Genomic DNA, 21,146 nt, shown 5'->3' on the forward strand with positions numbered 1-21,146 from the left:
GTAATGAATGCTTAAATGCTTAGGTCTAAATACAGAAAACGAGTTACTGACGAAACAAGAGACGCGATGCTATTTTGAAAGCAAGAGTAGCTTTAAATATTATATTAGTATTTATTCAATTTTAGGACATAATGGAAAGACGTTAACTCCTCTGTTTCACTGGCAGTTGTATATATCTACTCCATGCCCAAAATACAGTGGGGGATGTTTCAAGTATCCAGTTAGAAGATTGCAATCTCTTGACACAGATTTGGGACTTCTGTTTTACTTAGATATGTATGTGTATAATAATGCTGGTCATTCCCTCAAACTAACGCCCTCACGCTATTCACCTGGTGATGCAATAGTTCTTGACATCGACCCAGAAATTGAGGACAATATTCAAGATATTGATACACATTTCACGCCAAACACGCTATGTTTTGAATGGTACGGATTCAAACATCATGAAAATGTTCATGTTGAAGTAGGTGTTGGTTCAAGCAATATGACGGATGATATAATACCGTTCGTTGTAATTAATGATACCACTAGATATTGTTATCAGTCCATCGATATAAAATTTGATATGAGATATTTTGCGCTTGTGAGAGCTTCATGTTCCGGTGGTTCAACACTTTCATCTTCTGATGGCATCAAAATCCTAAATAAAGAAAAGTTGGTTAAAGGTATTGATATCGAACTTGGACAGGACTGTTCAACGAATAGCAAAGCTGTGTCTCTAATGGTTGTAAATCAAACATATAATGCATCATTTACCTTCCCTGCCAATATAGGAAGATCCTACATCATACATGCACCTCTTACAAATTTATCCACAAGTGATGGTATTCTTTCGGCATTCGGTAACGACAGACATGAATTTAATTTCATTTCATTCGTGGACAATCCGGCCATTGACCTGAGTTCACAAAACGACAATTTCACTGAAATAACTGTCCGCATGTGTCCGTCAACTAAATACATGGATGGAGATTTAACTGCACATATATACTATAAAGACTACAAGAGTATGGAACTATCACACGAGATTGCAATTAGCCGCATCTCGAATTTCTCCACAGAATACATTTCTCCATTTAGGAAGACTTTGGGCGATATTTCAGATGTTATGTTAAAAATGAACGAAACATATAGATTGGCCGTACGACAGTGTTCAAGGGTCCGCTGCTTGGAGCCAGTTTTCTCAAATGAATTCCACCTTGACACGATAGTTCCAGTTGGAAATGTCCTGACACCGAGACTGAAAACTATTAATGATAGATCTTGCTCTATCATTGAACTGGAATGGAATACATTCAGTAGTGGCAGCAAAATACTTTTTTATCAGTGGGCTATTAGTAAAGACGGAGGAGCAAATTATATTCTGACCAAATGGAAAACAGAAATGCCTGACGATTCAGGCTTGAATAAGGTATGCTTGAAATGTATCATAAATGTAGATTTATATTTTTCGTATTCTTATTAGTAACTGAATAACTGAAAGCCTGCGTAAGATGTTTGTGAGTAGAAACAGTAAATATTTTAATGAAATATTTTATCTTGAAAAGATGACAGATATTACATTAAAATGTTAAAATGTGTGTCGTGCTAACTATTGTCTCATAGTTTCATACACGAGAATCACACGTTCAGAACAAAGAAATATCCGAATTTTTAAGTAGTCAGATAGAAATGTGTAAGTCCATACAAAATGAACATACATAAAGTGCAAAAAATACTTTAAAATTCTTATTTTGATAGGTATCATCTTGTGTCACCCTGCCAATTCATCAGCATTCTACCATGTTTGGATGTGTGCGTGCTTTTACAGAAAGTGGAAATCGATGACAAATATGTAAAGTCATACGGATTTTTTCTGTGGAGGAATATAAGCTGACCCATGTCTATGATTTTGATTCTAATTCAAATGTCTGGGAGACTTTACTAAAGGTAAAACAATATGCTTTATATGTTTTAAGATATAAAAAAAGACTTGTGTGAATTGCATCAGAGTCATATGATTTATCCGCATCAATTATAGTTTGACTTTTCTAAGTACTTATATTTAACGGAAACTACATGTATTTGTTACTTATCTTTCAGGCATTACCAAGTTCTAATGTTGGACAACTTCTTACACTATTTCATGACAATGAACTTGACTTTGGGACAACATCTTCTGAGGTAGTAGGATGCATTTTGTACGCCACTGAACGAAATACTACATGGTATCTAATGACCTCCAATCAACCACCAGAAAATTGTGAAACAAACAAAGAGTGTGTCATATCCATGACTACTAGCACCGGCTATGTTTCTTTTAAAAAGAATTCAATTACACCGAACAAAATTTACTATATATGTGCATATTCCAATTCTACAGTTTTAGAAAGAGAACTTTTTTCTGAAACCCTAGCTGAACTAAATATCTGCAGTGACGGATTTGTTATAGATACTGTTGCACCGCTGCCTGGACGTATTGAAAACGTTTCTTCAACTGGAGGTTTTCTCAGCAATCAAGAAGCAATTGAAGTCGCATGGGATGGTTTCGTGGAGAATATTGACGCCACAAATCTTGGTTATATTGACAGACTAAAGCAATATAGATTTGCTATTGGTATTATTTGATATCTATATATTGGTAAAGGTGAAGCTTTATTGTTTAGCGTTGTTTGACGACTAAAGTCACTATTTTGAATGGAATGAATAACTTGTTTACAGCAGAGCCGAAGGCCTAATAAGTATGTTATTTACCTTCTCAGTGCCTAATATAGGCTGATACTGCTGGAAACAATACCGTCTTTTAAGATTTTATTAAGGAAAACATCCAATACTGAACACAAGTCAGGATCTCAACAGCGACCGGGCATATAACCCAAATCACTTGTGTTAAAGTACAATCTAGTCCCTGACTCCGTACTCCTGGTAGACTTAAGTAAAAAATTTATACTTACAGTATTATATTTAATCTCACCTACACTCAAAATAAAATAATAATAGTAGTTTTATAACAAAAGGGAGAAAAGCAACAAGGATAAAGACAAAACGATACGCTTGTATACTTTTTAATTTTTTTTTTCTTATTCAGGGAGCCGACCAAACGGAGACGACATCCAGGCATTTACAGACGTCGGTCTTCGTCAACGTATTGTAGTCGATAACCTAAATGTGACTGACGGTTCTTTAGTTTATTTTTCTGTTGCGGGTTTGTATTAATACATATATACATACATATATACATACTGGTCTATTTTCTTTATAAACAGTTTCATAAATATGTTTCTTTCATTTTCTAACGGCAGTATCACAAGTCGGTAGATAACAGAAACATATTTTATCATACTGTTAAACTATGTGATAACAATACCAAAAAGTACTTAATTCAATCGCTTTTCCCGCTGTATTATCCAAATATATATCTATATATACATAGAAGAAAAAACAACAACATTACATGAGTTACTTAATATTTGCCTACCGGTTTCGTTTTTTATTTTATGACGGCATATTGTATTACTTGCCCTGATGAGTAATAAACGAAACCGGTAGGCAAATATTAAGGGTAACTCATGTAATGTTGTTTATTTTTTCCTTATAATTTATTTGATCAATAAAGAAAATAGTAACTATTAACTACAATTCCAGAGAGGTTATGCAATAACGTCAATTATTAATGTGATCTAAATGATGCAAATGATAGTTTTATCATTTTTATCATTTACATAAGTGACATCATTGTTAACATCGATTCCTGACGACGACGTCATTATTCTCCTAATGGTCCATGTTAATTGTGAAACCGGTTTGGATATCTAAGCCGTAAGATTATACTATTTAACGAAGTAGTACCAGTATACCATTTCCCCCGCTATATATATTATATATTATACGGCCAAACAACGTCAAAAGTTAAAAAATATATACACGGGCGCTTTCGATTTGTATAAATGATAACTTGTGTTTTTGTTAATACATTCTAAAAGCTTTACAGTAAATCCCTTGTCTCCGTTCTGACTTTCAGCACTGGATCACGCCGGTAATGTAGCGATAACAGCTTCAAATGAATATAGTGTAGACACATCGCCGCCTTCTTCTGGTAAAATAACAACAGACAAACAAGATATTTACCAAACAACGGAATCTTATATTACAACAGACACAGTTGTAGTTCATTTGGCCGAGTTTAGAGATAAAGACAGTGGCATATCCCACTTCGAGATTGGTGTTGGCACCGAGCCATATTTGACAAACGTATTTCAGTTGTCTAATTACAAGGACGATAATATCGAATTGTTTTTAAACGACACACACCTCGTCGACGGGCACATCTACTATGTTTCAGCAAGGGTATTTGTGTGAATTTTGTATGCTATAAAATTTATTGAAACATAAATAAACTGGCAACTGGTTAAGTTGAATTTTAATATCGAACCCTTGAAAATTTTATACTTGAGTTTTGTGTTAGGTATCACCTTTGAGCGGAAGCTATCAGGGTCGTTACTTTTATCAGGTGCATAACAAGTTGACATATTTGATTTTACATTCTTTTTAATATGTATCGTCATTCATGGTAGCAGATTTTTTAAAACTGATTTATTAACGAGAACATCAAGTAAATTATTTTCGTCAATTTCTACAGTTATTATGCCATTTGTATATTCTGTGCAAGTGTGTGCTTGTATTATGATTTGCTATTTCAACTAACTCCCTCTTTTACAGGCCATAAATCGTGCAGGGCTAGGATCTCCGTTTGCAACACTGGAAATGATAGTTGACAGATCTTCACCAACAGGTGGTCACGTAATTGAAGGTCATTGGACAGAGGAGGTACATTCACCTTGTCAACATTGAACAAATAACGGGATATAATGTTCTCAAAATTCGGAAATTGTATTTGTTTATGCTAATTTTACAATGCTGATATTTTGTTTATAATGTAATTGCAATATTGACTGTTATATAGTCACTTTTAGATCCCTGTGGATTTTTTTTTATTCGAATTAAATAACTTGTTTCAGCCTTAGAGTTGTCGTTATTGGACCTTTATTGGGTTATCCCCGTTTGTACTTCCATGATGGGCGTAGAACATTTCTACTATACAAATACTGTACAGAAAATGCTAGATTTAATTGAAATAATTTCGTCATAGATACAGTGAACATTCGAACAACAAAATATGACCAGATGGACAGGCGAGTGTTTTGTGTTATCACAATTACAATATGTGTTATCACCATTTTAATACATGTAAAGATAACCTTCCTCTAAATCCACATTTATTTGATTATAACATCAGTCATTTTACTGATTTTATACATCACTGACATTTATATTTTAGAAAGATATAGATTTTCAACAGGAACTCAGCCATATCCATGGGTATTGGAAAGGTTTTACTGACGCCCATAGTGGAATTCTCTACTATAGAGTTGGGTTAGGAACAGAACCCTATATGGATGATGCAGAACCAATGATGGAAGTCGGGCTTACTCAGGGTATATTTAATTAATTTTAAGTTTTACAAAGAAATCAATGCAAAACTGTAACTAATTACATTTGACAGTTACAAGGTTGTGACGTTTGCGTCAGATTACCGCAATTTAGTTGGAATCATAATAATTGCATTTGTGACAGTTATATAGTAGATCTTAAGAAATTGTCAGCATTGCGTTGACTTAATTTTATATATAAAAGTTTTGTCTAGTCATTATTTTTGTCAAACCTTACAGAGGGTTAAATTATCTTATCTTAAGGTAACTTGACAGGGAAAACCAAGATGGCGTCACAAAATTAGGGTTGGTCACATTATTTACTGTTATAGACGATATGCTGCTACAGAGGTCTAAAGATGCATTTTAATCATTTAACACACACATAAACAATTGTAAAAATGCGTTTAATTTATAAAAATATAAAATCAAATGTTCTGAAACTCACCGTGAAATCTAGTCAATTTTTATGCGTATTTTGCAGAAAAGTTATGTATCCAAACTGAAAATAATTTATATCCTCATATGTTTGAATGTGTTCTTCAGGTGCTCCACCTATGAACAAAAGAACTTATCCACTGAGTTTTATGCTATTTGCCCTGGAATTTCATCAGTAAATTATAAATTTCTATATTTTACACCCTAAAAAGTTGAAACCTGCTTGCAGTATGAGGGTCGTTAAAAAAATTCGAAGTACATGTAAGTTTACTTTGTCCTTATTTCTGAGACTTTAAATCCTCATATATTAACAGTTTTGAGTGATGTGTTCATTTCTTAGTAATTCTACATTGTTTGTATTTAAATTTTATAAAACATTTACAATCTTTTCAATCTGTGTCCTACTTCAAATGTGTTTGCTACTGTTTGAATAACCCTCAATGTCAAAACTTTACTGACTTGCATGGAGATCTCATGGAAAGCATGTATCTTAGGCCATGCTAAATTAATATATGTTTAATGTAATTGATAAAGTACATTTTATTGATTTTCTGTTGCCTCCCAAAAAATAAAGAGACAGTTTAGATAAGGATTTCTTCATTTGAACATGAAGGGTCATAAAAAATAATGTAATATACCCAAAATCAGCTATGTTTTGGTTCATTTTCCATTCATAGGACTGGGTGAGTTTTACAATAAACATATTTTTGGAATTGCATAGCCCCTTGTTACTGAATTTATTTGCAACAGAATATTGACATTTATAATTTACTGATGAAATTCCAGAGTAAATAGCATAAAACTCAGAGGATAAGTTCGTTTGCTCATAGGTGGAGCACCTGAAGGACATATTCAAACATATGATGATATAAATTATTTTCAGTTTGGATACATAACTTCTCTGCAAAATACGCACAAAAATTGACTAGTTTTCATGGTGAGTTTCAGAACATTTGATTTTATGATTTTATAAATTAAATACATTTTTAAAATTGTTTATGTGTGTGTTAAATGATTAAAATGCATCTTTAGACCTCTGTAGCAGCATATTGTCTATAGGGGTAAATAATGTTACCATCCCTAATTTTGTGACGCCATCTTGGTTGTTCATGTCAAGTTACCTTAAAATAAAATTCTATCACACCTAAAATAGTGACTTTGCGATGCATGGCTCTACGGTTGTATTTAGGGTGTTCTGTGCTTTAATCTACACTTACCTATTCTTCTGTAGAGGCAAACGGGTTTGTCTGCTACCACACTTTGGGGTGTTAAGTTGTCGCATGAATATTACGTTGACTTACAATCTAACAAAGATATTTTATATCATAATGAAAATGTATTATAATACATGTTTATAGATATCTTTCATCTAGTAATCGTTTACGGTAGCTTATTTATTTTTGTTAGTTGTTTTGCGACAATACTAATAACAAAAAACATTATCTCCAACAGTATAAAGTGCTACAATACAATGCCAATAAGTCTGGTGACTATACAACCTTCCCAGTCTATAGTATGTAATAAAATAGAAAAAGTGGATATCCACAGGTCGCTCAGCACGGCAAAAGCGAAAAGTGTTGCAGGTTCGGTTTGATTGAGCCCGTTCATGGACGGTAGTGGAAATGCATGCTGCCGTCCACGCCCTGTAGCCCCGGGTTGAGCAGAACTCAATATTTACACATGCTACAAGTACAAAATTCTCCCTAATCTCCCTAAGGCAGACATCTGAAGGCACAGCTAATAATCCATTTGAGCTATTCATACAGATATTTAGGCAAATAAAGTGATTATTTAAGCATCGAGACAACCGATTTCAACGGCCCGATGTCTTCAGAGAGAAATGTACGAGCATACGATTTCTAAAGAGCACATTGATCTCAAAAAATAACTTTATGTATAACTAAAAGTATGTATAGTTGACAAAATGTAAGTTAAGCTCTTGTATCAAGCGCTCGTAACTTGCAAACAAACGGTCTGATTTAAAACTGTATTCAGGTCTTATAACATATAGATACTAATCTAGCATTATTGTAAATGTAGGTGTAAAAAATACAAAAAGTAAAGGCTTTCGAATTATGAATTTTTATGCCCTTCTACCATATATTAATGTATTTTACAGATATAACCTGGAACGGTCAATTTTACGATGGACAAATGTACTATATAACAGTTGCGGCTTGTAATGGAGCAGGGCTGTGTCAAAGACGTTCATCAAATGGGATAACACTAGACAATTCTCCACCTATAAAAGGAATCGTAATAGCAGGATCAGATATTTTCCATCGAAAGTACTTGTCACATACGTAAGTAAATGTTCGTTTAAGTAAGAACATTTTATTAAACTGTGAGGCTTTAGATGTGTCTGATTAGATTTTAAAATGTCGGTAAAAGTTTTGTTTTGTCACATTTACTTTATATTCCTCGTAATGTTCCTTCCTAAATAAGTTTCTCTCTTAATGGACTACTGTTACATACATAACATTAAAGGTTTTATTTACTTTCATTTATCACATAGATATTCTGTAAAATCTTGAATTGGCAGCTAAACATTATGGTCATATTTTCAAAAATTAAAAATGTTCAAATATATTTTCGAATCATTTTCAAAGGTCATCCTTGCACGTTCACTGGACAGGCTTTGAAGATCCACAATCAAGTATAGATTACTACCAAATGTGTATTGGAACAAGTCGGCAGGCTTGTAACATATTGTCAAATGTCAACTGTCTTTTGCAATCTAATATTGTCAAAACTGGTCTCAGTCTTCCAAACGATACGGATTTATATGCAACAGTTATTGCGTATAATAGAGTAGGCATGAATGTATCTAAGACATCAGATTCCTTTCGTATCGATGATACACCTCCCTATTTGTCTGTCAAACCAAACTTTCTTCTTAAATACAAAAGTATACCTGGCAGTATCGGACAATGGGAAAAGTCTTTAATAAGTATATACTGGGAATTCTACGATAAGGAAAGTCCAATCACAAGTCATGAAGTAAGTTTAATTACACACCATGAAGGTCATACCCCTGTTGAAAACATTCATCTAGGGTCTCAGAATGAATTGACGATTAATCTTAATGACATAAACTGGCTTCATAATGGTGATAAATATTTTGTTGCCGTCACTGCCTGTAACCAAGCAGGTCTTTGCACAACATCACATAGTGATAGTCATCTCATAGATTCTACACCTCCACACATAGGTGGGTTTAAGCAACCTATGTTCTGGGAGAATTTTAAGGACTCAAACGGTAAATTCAAATCAAACTTAACATTAACTTGGTATGGGTTTTACGATCAGGAATCGGGGATAAGTAAATATTACATAACTGCCAGCCGCACATATAGTGGTAATGAACTAACAAATGGCGTATCAGTTGTTGCTGCATCAAACAGAAGTACCGAACATGTACATTCTTTGTTTGCAACAGAACTAATTGAGCCAGATGACCTGATCGTTTTATCCATATGGGCCGAAAATAATGTTGGATTAAACAGTTCCGTCGCCCGCATTTCGGTAAACGCATTGTCATTCTCTCGTTCAACAGAACAAAAGCCGATGAAAGGAGTGTTAGAACTTGAAAAACACTCTTGCGATATTCATTTCTGCACTAAGGATTGCACGTGTGCAATAATAGGCAAGCCTTGTGCGCAAGCAAAAGTAAATACGTCCTGTAACTCAATAAACAGTTCATCCAAAGATACACTCATACCTCGGGTTGAAGTATACGGAGGATTGAATGAAGAACATGTCAATATAACCGCATCGTCTGCCTGCTTGACTGGAATATGGACCATTGATAGACAGAACAGTTCGTCCATGGACATTCTTCGCTTCGAGTGGAGTGTTGGGTTACTCAATCAACCAGTAGGCGAAGGTGTTTTTGATTTGAAACATGAGATTCCGTGGAAGGATATTGGTCTGGGAAATTCGTTTGTGCATTGCCTGCCTACAAATAGGTCGCTTATTCATTCTAGAAAGTATGTGATATATGTAAGGGCTTGGTTGACATTCGAGAAATATGTCGTGTATAAATCCAATCCCATTTTAATTGATCAAACACCACCAGCTATTAAACGAGGCCGGTTTATTATTGATTCTAATGAATTATGCATTGATGACTTCGACATCATTAATTGGATGAATACCATTACTGCATGCTGGAAAGGAGTTTTTAGTGATCAGCAAGGACAGATCATATATTATACTGTTTCTCTTGGTACTTCTCTATATGGTGAGATCTTAGATAGTTGTTACTGAACTTATTTTTTTCTAATTATAAATTGTTAAAATTTACAAATCTTAATGGTTTTCTCTTTTTTGATTTTCTAGAAATCTTTATTTAAGATTCATTTTATTTTGACGCAAGTAAGTGATATTATATTTGTTATATTCTCTTTTCTTTAATTCATTTCTGTATCTTTCTTTTTATTTCATACTTGCATAAAAACAATATTGTTACTTTATAAATCATTGTATTGTATGTTTAAGTATTGAGGACCAAGTCTGGATGCTTCTAGCCATATGTGATATCTTCTTAAATCAATCATTGTTATTATTATCAGTATTTTTATTTTATCATTTTATTATTGCTGTTGTTATTGTTATGAATATGATTGTTATTATTTAATCCTTATCATCTTATATTTTGTATTATTAGCGGACGATATACTTCGGACCACAAATGTGAATTTGGATACGAGCTTTACGTTACAAAATACCACATTGTCACATGGTACTGAATACTTTTTTACTGTGTCAGCATATAACAGCGTTGGATTACACACTATATCAACGTCTGACGGCTTTACAATAGATATGGACAATCCTATATCTGGTGTTATTTTCAATACTCTAAAACATAAAAACAAACCATTTCAGCCATCATCAGCAAGTATCGGTTTTTCGTGGCAGGGTTTTCAAGATGAATTCTCTGGGATTCGTAATTACTTTTGTGCTGTCGTTACCAGTTCATATGTAAAAACTGACTCGGTTAACTTCACAAAAGTTGGTTTGAAAACAAAGTACACTTTTGAAAATATGTCTTTACAACATGGAATGACCTACTTTGGCGTTGTTAAAGCTGAAGATAATGCTAGGCATACAAGCGATATCGTCATCTCAAAAGGCGTAACAATCGACACAACTCCGCCTAAGGGCTACAGATGCCTAAACTATGCCCTCACTGAGCAAAATACCAAGTATATACGAAATAAAGAAGACAATATGATTGAAATTCAAGAAAACCTGACTGTGAATGAATTATATAAAATATTCGGTAATATAACGTACAATGAGATAAAAACGCCCAAAATTATAATCCATATTGATAGATTTCACATGGCTCTCCCAATGGCACGGAAACATGATGGCTCTCTTAGTTTTGAATACAGTTTTCTCGCGTCCTCTTCAGGTGTTTTTAATATATCTTTGGAAATGGAACATTTTCATAATGTAACAGTTTCTGTTGCATTAAGCAAATGTAACAAAGTGATAGAGGACATGGACACAGCCGTTTTATTGCAGCAGATTTCTCGTTCAAGTGTAGCTGTTAATATCGTCGTTATAGACAGAGAGAGTTCTTTGTACAGGGTAATAAAAACATAATTTTAATGAGATCTTTGAAGAACATTTAAAACGATAAGTTTCTTATTTGGGATTTAGACGTTTTTATTTCCGATCAACAGCGCATGTCATTGAAATTTCAAATAGAATGAAAAAGTACGAATTGAGTTCAGTATTTTTTGTAGTACTAATATACCAATGTGTATGAACTGTAACACAGATTAATACGTTTACAATAAAGATTGACACAATTTTCCGAACCGACCTTCATTTTAAGAAATATATGTTCACAAAAATACAGGAGTTTTACAACAACGTAGAATAAGAAGAATCATTGTCATCGAAATTGTCAAAAATATAGTTTTCAGTTGTTTTCTGGCAAGATTTTAAACAAATGATCAATGATATGAACTAATCCAATTTCCCTTTATTCGATGTTTGAATACATAGTAAAACAATGCTTCATAAGAAATTTGTCGTCTGATTAATGTACCTGCAATGTTCAATGATATTATTATAACCTTTGAAATTACAGCTAGCGGTTGGTGCTGGTACGACATTCGGAGGATTCCAGATACAACCACTCTCCCCTGTACACCATCGAAACAAACACGGATTGATTTACGCAAATATCCCACATGGTAGTCCTGTGTACGTGACGGCAGTAGTTGAGAATCTAGCAGGCCTAAGTGCTGTCTTTCATGCCACACCAATTACAATTGACCATACTTCCCCATCAATAGGCGATTTAGAAGGTTCCATTAGAAGCTGGCAAGTCAATGTTACTGGCAAATATGAGTATTATTCCACTGTTACAGCTCATTGGAAAGTATCAGACGATGAAAGTGGAATTAAGTATTGTCTTTGTTGTTTAGGTAAGAAACGATTTTACACGTTTCTAGATGAATTTTATAGAAGTTTAAAGACAAAATATTCTTTATTGATGTAATGTGTATATTTATATTCAATTCAATTCTTTATTACTCTCATTTCATGATACACATGATAATATGAGGCAACTACAATTTCAGTGAGGCTAGATATAGAAACGTATCGTTAACATTTATTTTATTTTATAGGTCATGGGCCAGAACTATACGATATACAGCAAACATGGCTATCGCAATATGAAACTTCTTGTGTATCTCAGAAATTTCCGTCCTTTCACGGAGATGTCATATATGTCACTGTCAAATGTGTGAATAACGTCGAACTTGCAACTGAATCATCGACACAATCGTTAATTGTATCGATTAAAAATCCTACCACGGACAAGGCGAAACTGATGTTCATACCAGTCAATAACGAGGCATCACTATACACATCCCCCAAAAATGAACACTTAGCAATACAGTCGAACACATCTTGCCTATAGCTAAAATGGGATGGTTTTAACGACCCGTCTGGCTTTGCATACTTCGAATATCGTATTCTTAAGGGCAAATTTCCGTTTATTGATTGGAGAAAAACAGACAGGCAGATGGTAACTATCGAAGGAATCGATTTACCAAATGGAGAATTCACAGCAGAAGTCCGAGCAACGAATGTTGGACACTTGACTAGCGAAGCTGTGAGCTCGATGTTAATTATTGAAGGCGATTCACCATTGCTTACAGGTAAATGCACCATAAATGTTATAAAATGTTTCAGAATTAACTCCATTGGTTATAAATTACGTAATGAAACATCACAACTCTTAAACTTACGGTGTTTACTATTTCTAAAAATAAATATTCAGTTAGCATCTCTTTTAACTACGGGGCCGCTGAGACCGAGTGGTTAAGGTCGATGACTTCGAATCACCGGTCCCTCACCGATGTGGGTTCGAGCCCCACTCCAGGCGTTGAATTCTTCATGTGAGGAAGCCATCCAGCTGGCTTACGGAAGGTCATGACAGTGATTCTACCCAGGTGCCCGCCCGTAATAAAATAATGCACGGAGAGGCACCTGGGGTCTTCCTCCACCATCAAAGCTGGAAATTGACACACGACTTATAAATGTGTCGGTGTCCAATGTCAAACTCAACAAAACCAAAATAGAACAAATCTATTTTAACTACATTTAAACATGTATTTAAAGACCATAACATGAAAAGCAGCGTAATTGGTGTTATTATATACAATGATTAGAATTTACCAAAAGGTTTCATTTGGATTTCTGGAGAGCCACGCGGTCTCCATCCACTGTTTTTAGCACAGGTGTAACTGTATTGTATATGTGATGTGTAACATTATAAAATGATGTTTTATATTCAATTAGGGTATGGTATATTAATGGCAAGAAGTGGAAATACAATGAATATGAACTGGAGTGGAGTGTTTACAACAACCAAAGGCGTTCCTTTGTCTTATAGTTTAATGGTAGGAACAAAGGCTGGGATAAACGACATCGCCGACATAGACTACACAAGCTCTCCTAGTATATCGCTAGCGCTGCCTGAGTCTACCATAATTACACCACACCTGGAGGAGATACACGTGAGGTTGATCTGCACATATGCGACAGGACGTTATAAGGCCTTTTACAGCAGCTTCAAAACTGGCTGAATGATTCCGAACAAAATTTTACTTTTGATAATTTGTGTAACTATCATTTATATTTAAAATATTTTAACTCTAAATTTTGTGTTTTAAATGTCTTTTTGTTTATTTTCTCTATTTCTCTATTTCAATTGACAGAATGATGTAATTAGCATAGTATACTTATATTTAATCAGAATACATAATAAATGAAAAATGACATGTAAGACTAGTACTTTTAAAAAGCCTTTCAGAATATTTTAGTTCAAATTGAATTACTTCCAGCAATAATAGAATGTAATTAATACGATCAAGCATTTACCACCTAATCTAAAAAACATAAAAGTGAAAAATTAGTTTTTATGATTGCCATAACAGTCAAAAGAAATAGATTCACAACAAGCCGGTTTCAGTTTCATTATGATTTATTATAATGAACCACTGTGTAGACCATTAATTAAGGTCAATATTACATACTTATTGAATAACTTGCCAAGCCATAATCAAAACTATTGCCCAAGGCTCGAAGGATTGAGGATCAAAGTTTTAATCGATTGACAGGCAATCTTTTCAGTAAGTGTTACAGAAACAGAAATTTTTCGACTTTAGTACAACACAAAATTTAGTGTCGAACTATAGACCAATCGGTAGTACAAACTATAGACCGGCGATTTATATGCAAAATGTAGGAGTGACTAAAAGATAGTTGTTTACAAGAGGACTTTTTATACTAATTGCATTGTATGCTTTGACACTGACTTTATAAAATAAATCAAATTTCAGAGCCCTTTGGGACACCAGCAGATATATAATGAAGAGTCTGTGAATACTTTTAGATTGCAATAACCTTGATAATCTTAAGCCCATTGCAGAGTATTCCCGTCGATTCCATTTTGATTCATGTTTTAAAAAGCCTTTAGTTCCGGACCCAGCTAAAGACTATTAAGTCGAAGTAAAAGAGCACGCATATTGGGATTTTATTAACAAAAGAATTGCATAGTAGATGGTAGATATCTTATAAAAGGTCATAACTGGTTCTAAAATTCATTTTCAATTTGTACTTCCGTTTTATCTTACGAGCAAAGTTATTTTCGGTTATTCCATTTTGACACTGCCGCTAATGATTGCAGATATTTGGAAAAACTAAAGTGCCGTCCCATTCTTCAGATTTTGAGGGCTGGTCATCAAAAAGCTTCACCGGGCACATACACGCATAGTTAACTCAGAAGGCAAAATAAACTATTAGGAAATGAGTTATCGCGAGTTAGCCACGACGAGTTGAATAACCGTCCTAACAATTAGACAGATATACATGATGTGATTGTCTGGCACCTCTGATTCGAGTGGAGAAGTTGTCTATCTTTTCCGGGCTGCAAATTTGTTGTTGTACAGAATTCAGCAATACTGGTATACAATACAAATGTAAAGTATCTAGATACCCACTTGCGTCAAATATCCCCTGTTTACATTTCATATAGATCTATTCAAATGATTTCATATCTGAGGAGTAAGAATATGATAAATGTTTCAGCAATAATAAAGTCAATTGCAAAATATCGAAATGGCGGTCACCACGGCGGCGCATTAATTTATAAAGTTACTTCTTTCAACTGCTGATTTTATTATAGTATTTGTACAAACTGAAATTTATCTTAGTTCTTTTTGTCCCCTGTCGCGATACCGAAAATATAAATGAATGCTAACCGACCATCTGCCTGTCTGTCTGTATGTATGTATGTCCGTTTGTCGGTCTTTAAAACAGTTTAATCGGCTCATGGTCAGAGACAAGCAATTTTAAACATATTATACAGGCGAAGATCCAGGAATTTTGCCCAGGAGGGGTCCAGATGGGGAAGGTGGGGCAGGGGTGTCCCCCTCATGCTGGTGGGAGTAATGGGACCTCTCTCGAAAAAAATTTGTTTCTCGGGGTCAACGGAGAGCGAATTTCCAGCGTTCGAGAGTAAGAAAAACAAGAATCTGAATCCCATCAAAAATGTAATCATCGCTTCGAAAATTAGAAATCCAATATTACTTTACAAATTTACCCATAATATGAAAACGAGCATAATGGGGGTACAAGGATGAAAAATTCAATATTGGCCTTTAAGCCCCCTGCCAAAGACTCACCGACTTCTAAAGGGTTATTGAAAATATAGTATAAGTCATGTATTGCCATTATCGATGTGGATGTTTGCCGTTTGATCTCAAAAAGTTCGTGTTTCAAAAGGTAGGAATCTTTTCCAAGGGCTTTCCATAATGTTGTAAACGGTGTTGTAATTAATGTTTTCATTCTGATGTACGCAGTATGTTATAATATGATTTTGTACTGTTTGTTCAACTGTGAGAGTGCAGCTTTAAAAGTTTTCACCATTAACTTTGAAAATTCTTTTTTAATTTGATGTAGGTAATATATTTGTCTCGTGAACAGAAACGTTATTTGACATCAGCTATATGCATGCATGAACTTACAGTCGGTCGGTGTAAACACTCCGGGACACCCCGGGATAACTTTATTTTTATTAAATGCTTTGAATTAAACTGATTTATTACAGCTTTAACATATTAAGCAATAAATTGAGCATGAATATAGATGTATCATAAGTAGCAGACTCATAACACGAACCCCGAGACGCCCGATTCTTCTTCGCGATTACAGTATTAAACTGCATAAACTGCATTCTTTACCTAAGAAAGCTTGGAAAGACTTATTTTGTTATTTAGATGTACTTATTTCTGAAATAAATAAAGCATAAATTCAAGAATATTATAAGAACGCTATACTGTTCATAAAGCATACCCCGGGATGTCTGTTTCGTCACTATTATGCGGTATGCGAACCCCGGGACACCGTTTTTATAAAAATAAAATTGGAACTGATGGTTTTTTCATATTATTCCATTCTGCAAAACGTAAAAGTCCTTAATACATATAGAAATAAACTCTACAGGAAGACATTATTAGCCTCGAAACCTGGGGGTCTGATTGGCCCATGGAATTCAATCCAGACAAGTGTTAAGTCCTCAGAATCTTTGTTTGGGCTTAACGCCGTTTTTCAACAGTATTTCAGTTATGTAACGGCGGGCAGTTAACCTGACCAGTGTTCCTGGATTCTGTACCAGTACAAACCTGTTCTCTGGAAGCAACTGCCAACTTCCCCACATGAATCAGAGGTGGAGGACGAATGATTTCAGACACAATGTCTTTTATCAAATCGTCCTAAGAATCAGTCGCAAAAGAAACCCTGTAATCTTTCCTTATAAGCTGCATGACATCGAGTTAAAATCGGCCGATTCTGCCAAATATCTAGGTGTAACCATCAGCAAAGACCTATCATGGACCAACCATATCAACAACATAACATCCAAAGCAAAAAACTCCCTAAGACTCCTCAAACGAAATGTCAAAACCCCAGATAAAGGAGTCAAAGAGGTTGCATATAAAATTTATGTTAGACTCCTGTTAGAGTACTGTTCCACCATATGGCATCCATTGCAAAAATACCTAACCCTCTAAATAGAACAAGTTCAAAGATCTGCAGCAAGATATGTTTATAATGACTACAGTTACACCAGTAGTGGTTCCAAAATGTTAAACGAACTAAACTGGCAAACCCTAGAACAACGCCGTGAGACCAGTGCAGTTGCAATGCTGAACAATATCCAACAACACATTGTTTTCGTTGACCATAGTCACCTTAGAAGAACTAGAAACCTGAACTATTTGATACCGTATTCAAAGACACACTATCATGCAAACTCCTTTTCCCCCAGAAGTATATGTCTGTAGAACAGTCTCTCTGTTTTTTCAAGCTAGTCCCAGCTTAGAGATATTTGCTGGACAGCTGCCATCCTTCTATCAGTTCTAATTTCAACTTTCTGCTTTTACTTTTAACCTTGTCTGCAAAATAGTTATTTTACTTTATCTTTGGGATGCACATAATTTCAGTGTTTTTTTATACTATTTTAACAGCTATCCCTGACAACGCGCCTGCTAGTCATAATCGATAACGGTTGCTGAACAGTAGAACATAGAACATGGAACATAGAATATATGATTCTTTCGTATACGGTAACAATAGTGTTCATAACGCACATCCCGCGCTCCTATTTCATCAATTATAACCATGGATATTTGTTTGTTTGTTTTGGGTTTAACGCCATTTTTCAACAGTATTTCAGTCATGTAACGGCGGGCAGTTAACCTAACTAGTGCTCCTGGATTCTGTACCAGTACGAAGTTAACCTGTTCTCCGCATGAATCAGAGGTGGAGGACTAATGATTTCAGACAAATGTTGTTTATCAAATAGTCACGGAGAACCTACGCCCCGCCCGAGGATCGAACTCACGACTCCGCGATCCGTAGACCAACGCTCTACCTACTGAGCTAAGCGGGCGGGCTCTTATAACCATGGATAAGAGCATTCAGTTATAACTGTACCCTGTCTATATTTTAAGGAATTTCTATTTTTTTTTTTAGTTGAAATGACAATATTATTAAAAATAAATGATAGAAAACTGAATTTAGAAGATCGTTTTGTATCAGGGTACAACTACATCCGGGCCACACGACGAAGAGGCGCTCTTGTCGTGCGCGTGCGCGCGTGTGTGTGTGTGCAAATAAATTGTGCAAATACAATTTGAATTGACCTGAGACGTTCTGCTCTCCATTATCTGCAAGGTGCAGTCGTCGTGACGCAACCCCCGCCGGTATGACTAGATACCGGAAAGGGCCCTTTCCGTGGTATTTGATCGGAAAAGACCTAACTTGGTCGGAAAGGACCTGCTATATGTTTATAATTAGAAATTAAGGAATTATTTTTCCATGTTTAATTTAATAATAACATGATGGAAATCTGATCTGGGGTTATAATAGGTCTTTTAAAACCATTTTCTAGCAAAACACAGTTGTGTCCTTTTTCTTTTCAGTGTCTTACACAGATCTTTTTATAGCAGCTTTAAGACCCATGGGTCAAGATCAGCAAATCCAGCATAGTTTTAATTACGACCTGCTTCAGTTGTCTCTCTTTTTTACAACTTATATAATATGTTCTTACTGTTTTCATCATGTTGTTATAGTCGGTTCAAAAACTCTTCTGAATTTATGTTGCAATGTTGCTTTCTTGCTGACTTTAAATAAAACTTATTTCATCTTATGGAAAAGGGCCTGCTAGCCTGGTTCCCGTCGTGTACTAATAGTAGCAGTTAAGGGGAAGGTGATCCAGACTAAAGGGCCTGCATGCCTTTAGAAGGTATTGATTATTTCTTCATATTTCATTTTGACATTAAAACAGAAAATAAATTAACAAAAAAAATTAAAAGAATTATTCACATATCTTGAGTCAATGCATAAACGCGACTGATCGGAAAGGGCATAATAACTACTGATTAATAATGATATAATCGATAGGTGTGATAATCCAATCAAGCTCCATCACGACTAATCAGGGGCACGTGATTGTAACGCCGCATAGGTAAGAACGATGTGTGCTTTGACAATAATCGCATTTGCATTCCTTTTGTAATTATACATCAAACATCAAACATAAGAATAATCAAATATTTCGCAATAACAGACATATAGTATTTTATTGTTCGTTTCCCGAAGGAAGTGTCTAGGGGTACGGATCCGTACCTCTAGACACGCCTGTTAGGGGTTTTCTAGGGGTACGGACCTCCTTTTTCTAGAGATTTATGGGTTTTTTATATCTTAAATTTTGTTGAAAATGAAATAACAAATAAGTCTTAACCAGTCTTCTCTTAAAACTTGGATCTAATTGGTTTACATATACCAGCGTTCACCCGATTGTTTATCTTCTCTTTCAAAACCTAATTAACCGAGGAACTCCAAATGAATACACTGTTCCGTGCCGGTTAGTTTGTTGTCAAATAAACTGCTGATAACAGCTAGATTAATGAATCTATCCCCTAAATGAATTCTATTATGCAGGGGAAAAAAATTAGGCATAATGATATGCACCAATTTATTTTGCTATTTAACAAGGTATGATGATAATCGGCACGGAACTGATTGTTTAATAACCAATTAAGGGACATTAAGTAATAGAAACTGTTTGTGAAAACGTCCCATATATCTCGATCGTAACGGCTACCAAATGTGTAAAAAAACATTTACAATAAGGGTTAATTATCAATTAAAAATAGTTTTTTCCCAACATATTTAACATAATTTTGTTTACTCTTTATATCTTTTTTTTCTGCCATTTCGAATCCTCGTGATTTATTTGGTGTCCCTCGGTTATTTACGGTCCGAAAGAAAATGTAACAAATTGGATGAACGTTGTTATCAGTAAAAACAAAGAAAAATATCAAACAGGGAGTGCCACGCACCAAAAGCGCAGCCTCCTCAAAACGAACCCCCCAGCACGCAAACGCGTGCACCACACACACACTCAAAGCTTACACATCAGGACAAAACGAACAACACACACGCACGCACGCACGCACGCACGCACACACACACACACTCAAAGCCAACACATAAGGACAAGACGAACAATAAGCATACACACATGCGCGCACACAAAAAAAAAACAAAGAAAAATATCAAACAGGGAATGCCACGCACCAAAAACGCAGCCTCCCCAAAACGAAACCCCCAGCACGCAGACGCGTGCACCACACACCATTTACATCCAAGTTTAAGGTGAATTCTAATGAAATGTTATTTGTTTTTTTTTTCATTTTCAACAAAATTTGAAATGTAAATGACCCTGAATCTCTAGAAAAACTGATTGTCCGTACCCCTAGAAAACTCCTAACAGGCTTGTCCAGAGGTACGGATCCGTACCCCTAGACATTTCCTTTCGTGAAATGGAGTCCATTTCACTCTATTCTTCTCCAACCACTTGCGCATGCGTGGCGGAATCTAATGCAAACAAAAATGTCAAAAATTTAAAGATATACTTCAATTTTCAGTAGATTGTTTGATAAAAATCATCAGGATGGCTTCTGGTCAGTTGAGCGGACCACCAGCTGCACTTTTACTCCAGGGAAGCGACCAGAATACAGTTGAGGTATTGACTGATGTTAAGTTTTAACTTGCATTGTTTTCGGATAGGAAGAAGTATATGCCCTTTTCTCGTTATTCCGAGCCCCTAAGCCGGGTTTTCAGTGCTGGTCAGTA

General features: G+C 35.1%; 2 protein-coding genes across 2 annotated transcripts in view; both read left to right on the plus strand.

Annotated features, from left to right (window-relative positions):
- Positions 1–14,224, plus strand: part of LOC123534121 (uncharacterized) — a 37,157-nt gene extending 22,933 nt beyond the window's left edge. Inside the window, exons 11-22 of the mRNA XM_053520643.1 lie at positions 126–1,414; positions 2,086–2,599; positions 3,071–3,187; positions 4,004–4,329; positions 4,702–4,809; positions 5,321–5,477; positions 8,029–8,212; positions 8,519–10,152; positions 10,579–11,510; positions 12,019–12,358; positions 12,563–13,099; positions 13,743–14,224. Of these exons, the coding sequence (XP_053376618.1) occupies positions 126–1,414; positions 2,086–2,599; positions 3,071–3,187; positions 4,004–4,329; positions 4,702–4,809; positions 5,321–5,477; positions 8,029–8,212; positions 8,519–10,152; positions 10,579–11,510; positions 12,019–12,358; positions 12,563–12,858 (5,897 nt within the window). The 3' untranslated portion in view covers positions 12,859–13,099; positions 13,743–14,224. The remainder of the gene's footprint in view (positions 1–125; positions 1,415–2,085; positions 2,600–3,070; positions 3,188–4,003; positions 4,330–4,701; positions 4,810–5,320; positions 5,478–8,028; positions 8,213–8,518; positions 10,153–10,578; positions 11,511–12,018; positions 12,359–12,562; positions 13,100–13,742) is intronic.
- A 6,649-nt stretch (positions 14,225–20,873) lies between these two features.
- LOC123533631 (E3 ubiquitin-protein ligase TRIM37-like) overlaps positions 20,874–21,146 on the plus strand; it is a 58,795-nt gene continuing 58,522 nt past the window's right edge. Inside the window, exon 1 of the mRNA XM_045315360.2 lies at positions 20,874–21,036. Within this exon, the coding sequence (XP_045171295.2) occupies positions 20,965–21,036 (72 nt within the window). The 5' untranslated portion in view covers positions 20,874–20,964. The remainder of the gene's footprint in view (positions 21,037–21,146) is intronic.

The sequence above is a fragment of the Mercenaria mercenaria genome, chromosome 12 (genome assembly GCF_021730395.1).
Source record: "Mercenaria mercenaria strain notata chromosome 12, MADL_Memer_1, whole genome shotgun sequence".
NCBI classification, from domain to species: Eukaryota; Metazoa; Mollusca; class Bivalvia; order Venerida; family Veneridae; genus Mercenaria; species Mercenaria mercenaria.